Source organism: Micropterus dolomieu, linkage group LG01 (genome assembly GCF_021292245.1).
Source record: "Micropterus dolomieu isolate WLL.071019.BEF.003 ecotype Adirondacks linkage group LG01, ASM2129224v1, whole genome shotgun sequence".
Taxonomy (NCBI): Eukaryota; Metazoa; Chordata; class Actinopteri; order Centrarchiformes; family Centrarchidae; genus Micropterus; species Micropterus dolomieu.
The window spans coordinates 38,295,198-38,303,400 of NC_060150.1; the positions used below are offsets into that span (position 1 = coordinate 38,295,198).

The 8,203-nt window shown below is 38.9% G+C and overlaps 1 protein-coding gene across 3 annotated transcripts in view; it reads left to right on the forward strand.

Moving 5' to 3' along the window:
- The window catches only part of ube3c (ubiquitin protein ligase E3C), a 30,621-nt gene that overhangs the window by 13,260 nt on the left and 9,158 nt on the right, over positions 1 to 8,203 (forward strand). For all 3 annotated transcript variants that reach the window (XM_046064997.1, XM_046063530.1, XM_046064273.1), the window contains exons 15-18: positions 1,567 to 1,671; positions 3,197 to 3,284; positions 5,438 to 5,535; positions 6,042 to 6,174. In XM_046064997.1, the coding sequence (XP_045920953.1) occupies positions 1,567 to 1,671; positions 3,197 to 3,284; positions 5,438 to 5,535; positions 6,042 to 6,174 (424 nt within the window). The remainder of the gene's footprint in view (positions 1 to 1,566; positions 1,672 to 3,196; positions 3,285 to 5,437; positions 5,536 to 6,041; positions 6,175 to 8,203) is intronic.

Here is an 8,203-nt window from a genome sequence, read left to right on the forward strand (position 1 = left end):
TGCTCTTTTTTCTCATTCCGCATCTCTCTTTCATTTCACCTCTTTCCATCACTGCTTTCTCTTTCAAGGAAACGGTAATCAAGTGATTTTTGTTCTTGGCTGTTAGTCTTTGACAGAATGGATTTAAAAGTGAACACCGGAGTTCTGTGAAAGGTGGCAAATACGCAAAGAGCACGTCGGGAATTTTCATAAAAGATCTGCTCAAAGGCCTCTTGTCAGCTAAAACAACCCATTAAAGAAGTGGGGAGCAGGGGAAATGCATTTTCCAAATTGAACGGTGGGATTTACAGTCAGTTTAACGCTGCTGACCCCTAACACGCTAATGTTTGGTTCGTGTCATCAGCCGTCCCTCCCCATCTTTTATCACCTCCATTGTCAAGCTATCTATTTAATTGAAAGAAGTTAATTGAATGAAAATGATCAACTAAGCTTGTATTAATATTGCTAATGGAACTTTCTTCTTGGCCATGTTTGGAGAACGATGTCACGCTGGAGTTTGGGAAAGGCCCATTAAGGCTTGCACTTAACCCGATGGGCTAATTAAGGAATGCTTATTCATTCCCAGAGTCAGGGGGTAGGCCTGCTCCAAACCCATCGCCACTTGCCTTTTACAACATTTTGCACTTGCCATTATTGCAGACTCTGGTAGCCTTGTAGTGATTGGCCGAGATTGATTGTCGCTCTATGAAAATGACGTGCTTTAGAAAAGAACGTTTCGATTGAAATAATCTAGCCGGGGTATTATATGGAAATGGACTGGCTGTAACTGTTATTAGCAAACGTAACAGCTCCCTTCAAGAATCTTCATGCAATGACATGCATGAGGTTATATAGCGGATGTCTGGCGGCGACTAGCCATAGCAACCGCAGAGCCTCTTAAGTCCAGTCAAAGGAGGTTGAAATCTAAAAGCTACTGCAACTATGAGGTCTTTGGCCCTGATCCTGGAGCTTTGATCAAAATACTGAGAGGAAAAATGTATGTTTATCTTTAATGTCCAGGTAGGCAATGTTTATAAACAGAAAACAACTATTTATTTTTTGTAGAGAATGCATTTCCATTGGTTACATCACAGATGTAAATTTTTAAAGCCCAGAAATTCCGACATAAGAAAACTGACCTCATCAGAGTACAGACTTTCAGTTTAGCCTACGTTGACGGTAACCTGAAATTGCTCAAAGTGAACTGTTGTAATTATGAGCTTTCTGCAGGCCAGTCGGGAGCCATGCCGGTACAGTGCTGTGAACCAATTTGCATTCTCTGTCCGATGGCTGATGTCAGCAGACCAGTAATTAACAGGGCTGGACGCTGAGGGACGGCACAGGTCGTTTTTCTTTTATACTCCCCATAAATGGTGCACTAATGGCTGAATTCTCAAATTGCTTCTTTTTTTTTTCTCTAAGTGAAGGCACCTGATCCTGTTGAACAGCCTTTACACAGGGAAAAACCTCTTCATCAGTGTTGTCTGCTCTCTACTCTGAAATGTACATTTCTTTATCTTACAGTGAAGTGGGGTTTGGGATTAGAGATGTTAATGTGTGTGTCTCTGTGTTTGATCTACTTCCCAGGTCATCACTAACTTGGTGAAGATGGTGAAAGCTCGCGACATCAGACGACCCTTTTGTCCAGCAGGTCACTGGCTCTCTGCGGAGGTCAACATCAGAGCAGATAAGGTCAACACAGTTGTTTAGATTTTGTGTTTTTTATATTCTTGAATGTGATAATATATAATATATAATTTTTTTATTATTTATTATTGCGAAATGAAATGCGTGTGAATAAAACACCTGATAATCTGGAGCTGTATTCACAAAGCTTTCTTCTATGAGTTAGTCGCGGTGGGTAAGTTGTGTAACCCTAATAGCACCCGCAGAGGGTGAAATGCACCCTTAACTGTGCTGCCAAGTCAACAGTGTCTTTTTTCTCCGGAATATGCATACTTTTGGTGTGAAATTGGCCCCTCCCTTTGCAAATGAGCCTCACTCCAAAAAAAATCGAATTCACAAACACCAGTGCTAATAGCAAAACACAGTTAGAAGGAAATTATTGGCGTCTTCAGAGAATTGGTGGTAACTGAAGCACATTTATAAGTGTCACACCAAGACTTTACTGAGTGATTGTACCCACGCGAAGTACACAGTGCATCATATGTGCACAGATGGTACAGACAGTACAATATCTTATATTCACCACTAGGGAACGAAACTGGAAAACAACATAAAACCGACTGCTGTGAGAAGCGGAGACGATGGTTACGCAACTTAACAGTCCAGCGCAGAGTAGAGAAAACAGCTCTCCACGTGCACAGAGGAATGAAGGAGAGTGCTCAGTCTAAGCATTTCAAATAAGAATAGTCAATACAGAGTGACTCATAGAAAAACTGGAGACATTCCACACATAGAAATGATTGTAAGAGCAGGGAGGAGTTCAAATTGTACTAGTTATAATGAGAATACATTCTCTTTCAAATTAAACATTTTAAGATGAGTGGAAAGTTTTGTTCTTGCTTGCATTTATAAAATTGTCTGACTCAAATAATGCTTAACCATGTCGTGTGATATGTGATAGACTTTAAGAAAAAATATTACTGGGACCATTGCAGATGAACATTTAACAGACTCAAAACAAGGGCACTCAGCTGCAAAACTTCATAGGCATGTTTGCGCTGTAATAGCATTAGCGCAACATCTTTTATGAATCGGACCTTGGGACAGGGTAGATAGCGGGTGCAAGTGATGTGCAATTCATGGCGCTATCAGCAGGAGGAAGCCATTCTTTGTGAATTCATAGAATTATCGATTTTTCTCTTAATTACTGCTTAAAATAGAAAATCTGTTTATCTCAGCCCTGAAGACAGTAGAACTACTGTTAGAGGGAGGAGGTCCTTTTTTATGAAGGTTAGACATCCACATATCATTTTGTATGTGTGCTTGATTAGATCTCCAATTTAATACAGTAGTAATAATAATTAGCAATCTATATAGCACCTTTTCAAAAAAAAAGTTACAAAGCGGTTCACAGAGATTAAACAAGAACAGAACTATCTAGAGAATTTAAAATAACCATTAACAGGCAAGAAAACCCAATAATACAACAGTACAACCCAACAACTGGTAAGTGGAAAGGTTTATGAAAATAAGTTTTTAGGGGTTATTAGTGATAAGTCTCTTTTTCATTACCTGCCTCTTGACTTTCCAGGTCACCCAGTTGTATGTCCCGTCTGCTAGACACGTGTGGAGAACCCGAAGGATGGGACGCATCGGGCCACTTCAGTCGACACTTGATGGTAGTGTTAACTGTTACTTTGACACTTTAATCTAAAACTTAATACCTGGGGGAAAAAAACAAAATTAACTTTGAGAATGCTGGTTTTTGGGTAGCCCAATACTATTTAAAAAGAAATGTTGTGTTTTTGAGTTTGGTGTGCAAAACATATGCCTGAAAAACATTTAAATCCTTTTGACATTTATCCTGAACTTAAAAAAACACTAGAGGGAAATTGTCTTTGTATGAGAATGGTCTCTGAAATAGTTGTGATCAGCTATAACTCCAGGACTGTTATCCAAAATGCCGTACTGGTGGTCAACACAGAGCTAATCCATTGGCAATGAATGAAAATTTAGAATCGTCTACAGTAATGCTTGTGTCGGCTTGATACATAGCCCAGGAAATCATCCTAATTGCTGTCCAAAGTCACCTTCTCCGTGTTTGCTATTCATATTCACTGGAGCTGTGCTTTGATGTTATTTCTCATAACACTAGCTAGAAGCTAGTTTCCCTGCTTTCTATGTATAGTAGATGGAGGGAAGGAGTTAAAGTGTAAATTGAACTGTCCTTTGGTGTAGGGCTAGAAAATGATTCTCCATAAACAAGTGAATAATGTAGTATTTTAAGCTGGTCAAAATACCTCATAATGTAAAGATTTCTTTCACAGCTCTTCAAAGGGGCAAAAAACCCCTCAGATAGGTCATTAAGCTCCCCCCGTTTTAACAACAATATATTACCACATTTTCATTGACTCAATTAGGCACTCAGAGGAAAATACACTGACGCAGGCAAGGTTTCATCTGGCTCACTTTGAGCCATCCCGGGTTTCTGTGAAGTATGGTGTGAAAACAAGCTGATAACAATGTGTGTATGATCTACCTAATCCCACTCAGAGGCTGTATGGGATAAATTCAATTAGTGTGAAAGTACCTGATGAACTCAGCCACATCTGGTCGGCGTGTTTGTCTGGCCTTTTCTCATTTCCTTAAATGGACAGGCCGGTGGCTGATGAATGGGCAACGTATTGACCACTCCGAGGCCATATTTCTCCTCAAAGATGGAAACCTGATGGGAAAATGCAGATCAGATTGACTAATTGAGCAGAATAATTGAGCTGCAGTGGACGCAAAGTGAGGAGGGTGAAGAGCGGTTTAGCTATTGTGGCACATTTTTTTTGTGGGCTAAACAGTCTAAAACCAGAGTTTAATACAAAACAAACATCGGCTTAATGGATAAACCCCGGCAGGTGGATGGGCAGCTCACAGTTGGGTTAATTAAATGGGTGTAAATAAAAGGGTATAGGATGGAAACGTGTTAAACGGCTGGCCTGTAAACAGTGGACCAAGTCTTACTTACAGAGCTTAGCAATGAGGATGGAAGTAATACTGTTAGATGACTGTTACACGCAGAGGACACCTGAAGTATTCCTCCAGCTAAAGTTTCCCTGAGCAAGGATAGTAATCCCTGACAGATTCAGTCCTGTTCCCCTGTACCTGACCCTGACCTTTGGAGGAAAGAGACAAGAATCTTCCTAAGAGGTTAAAAATGTCGCTTAAATATGATGATGACAAGAAAACATGTTACTTTAAATCTAAATATTTATTAGATCATTATTAGATTATTAAATTAAGATTCTGCTGAAGGGTGCTGATTTTGATATGTTTGAGATGCTTGCATCTTTAGTTTTCATTACATTACAATTCATTTAGTCGATTTTATCCAAAGCGACTTAACAATTGCTAGATATGTCAGAGGTCGCATGTCTCTGGAGCAACTAGGGGTTAAGTGTCTTGCTCAGGGACACATTGGTGTCTCACAGTGGATTCGAACCCAGATCTCTCACACCAAAAGCATGTGTCTTATCCACTGCTCCATCACCACCCAGTTTTCACAGTCTGATTTTCACTCAACTTGGATTAAAAGTAGAGATTAAGTAAGATTACCTGCAAGTCTTTTAGGATCTCTGAGGACCAAATGTTTTGCCCTAATGAAAGTAAATTAAGTGATGCATCCCTCAGATAATTGTTAAAAGTTAACATAAAATGAAAGTTATATTTAAGTTATATCTAGCAAACAAATTGCTTTATAATTTATACAACATACATACAACATATTGTTAACACAAGGAAAGTAGAATGACTGACGTGTTGAATTGTGTCTGTCTTTCTGCAGTTGGTTTGGAGCCTCCACAGCTGTCTGTGTCTGAGGAGCGACATCTGGCCATCCTCACAGAGCTCCCTTTTGTGGTTCCCTTCGAGGAGCGAGTCAAGGTAGTGCACTGTTATCCCACACACAACCACAAATAAAATGTTTTGTGTGCTGTATTAGGACTGAGCATTGCAGGGCTCTCTTAAGAATTCTGTTGTTGCAGTCAGAAAGAGGGTGCTGGAAATTACAAGTGCACTATCACTAACAATGAACAGTTCTGTCAGGATTAATGACAGGATGTTTGGCAAACAACCAATTGATGTCTAGTCAGGTGTGTGAGCACATCTGTCACGTTGCCATAGTATTTTAATACCAGCTGCTAGAGCTTACAGATAACGTCCCCTGTGATTTTGTTTTTCTGTCTGAATTACGCCCCAGTGGTGCCTTGATCAACAGCCTTGTGTTGCTTTTCCAACCTTCTTTCTACCAAAAAAGGCCTAATCTGGAAAAACGGGATCAAAGACAAAGGATGAATAGTACATGGCAGAATCTATACTCAGAATGAAACATTTTACAGCTGAGAGGATTTGTCACTGACCCTGCCACTGGGTTTACACCTGTGTTGTAGATCTTCCAGAGGTTAATCTATGCTGACAAACGGGACGTGCAGGGGGATGGGCCATTCCCCGATGGCATCAATGTCACCATCAGACGCAACTACATCTATGAAGATGCCTACGATAAACTCTCTCCAGAAAACGGTACTCCTTGCATCACTACAAATAAAAGAACTATGTTACGCATGCATTATTTGTTGTGTTAAGTCTGGACACTTAACACGGCATTGTCTGGAAAATGTGCTGTGCTATTTCCTGCATTCATTTACAAGAGGAGAAGGAGGCGCACAGTGTAGTGAATGTTGACACTGAAACTGTTGTTATGCTCTATAAAATCTCTATTGAGGTTCAAGGTTAGCATTAAAGAAGGAAAAGAGAATAGCTACCTCTTTGTGCAAAGTATTGAATTTCGGTAAAGCATAATTGTGGTTCCGATTATTATAATGGATCACATAAAAGCGGAATCAATTATTTTAAGTCACCTCTTTTGTGTTTGAATTTGAAAGGGCACTTCGGTGGGGGCAATCTGATTAAAAAGAGTAGTAGGCGACCTGGGCTGAAGACATGATCTATATCATTTATGTGTCTGTAAGTTATAGCTGCCTTGATTTATCACTGTACATTAATTATTCTGAAAGATGACCTCTTATAGAATTTGATTTGAATATTCGGCAGGTCAACAAAGTGCTTTCATGCAAAATATTTTTGTTGAGAAAAACAACATGGTACACTAGATTTAAAAGGTATTGGAATTATATTTGTATATTTGTCATCTATTTCTCTATTTACAGGAAGAACCAGGGCATTGCTCAAAATGTGTACTTATTGGTAATCTTTTAAGTTTATATTTTTCTGCAATTAGAGCTAGCCTAAGTCGTAAAGAACGTGTAAGGGAGAAGGAGGTGAGACCTTGTAAGTGAGCCCTACAATAGAGTCAACTACAGAGTAATGGAATCAACTGGATTGCGTAGATACAAAAAATAATAAAGGGAGATCAAACAGGAAAATAAAGATCTGTAAATAATACCAAATGATGTAGATGTTGTACATAGGCTGATAAAATGTTCCACAGAATTACTCACAAATCGAACCCTTAGGTTAGAAGTAGTTGTATTGGACCTGATGTATCCAAATATCCACTACCTGTGTCAATATTGCCTGAAAACTGAGACTAAGAATTTAAAGATTTGTAAAAGACACAATTGTTTGACTTCTCATCCTGTTTTTTACAGGCTGCAGTCTCACTGTTTCCCTTGCCTTACACTTGACTTTGGGACGTCCTGTCTGTTAGGAATACATTATGTGTTTTAACTCATTGTTTTATTTATTTTCATTTAACTGTTTATGCACAACTGATTATGAGCTGCTGTCTAGGCCAAATTTTACTCACAAGTTAAATTCGCAAACTCAAGTTAATGTCGTGGTTAGTAAAAAATAGATTGATAGATAGATACAATTTGTAGTGTATTCAGCTTTCTTTTGTTACTACATTAAAACAAATTGCAAATGGAGGGTGTTCAGCTAAAATGTTGCAAATGTTTTAAAGAAAAAAAATCCCAGTAATTGGCCAGATTAAACAAAAAATGTAATAACGATTTTATCTAATTTGAAAAGTTGGTGAAGATAGTCCGATGAAATCACATGTATTGATTGCATATTCATTGGGAGAAGAAGAACCTATGTAACTGAACACAAAAAACAGCATAAGTTATAATTGTGTTAGGGGTCTGTTAATAAAATCTGAGGTTATATTTCACAAGAAATTACAGGAGATTCAGCCTACTACTTCTAAAAGGGTTAACGTAGGTTAAACTGTAGGTAAAATATATAGAAAGTGTGAGCGTGACAGAAACACATGCCATTCTGACTTTGCCTAAATAATATTATGTCAGACACGACACCTGTTTACGTGAGTAGCTTTGAGGCGTCAAGTGGACCTAAGTGATATGAACCTGAGGTTGTGTTCAAGCCTGGGCAATTTGTAGATGAAGGTGGGATTAGAGCAATTACACACAGGGAAGGTAACACACTGTCAGCCTGTTTGACTCGATTCCCCTGCTACAAATGGCTGTAAAATTAATTTAAAGTAAAGAATAAGAATCACTGAGGTCTCAAGTCGACCGTTGGTCACATCTATCAGAGTGAAGATAAAGTCAGAGTTTATTGTGACCGT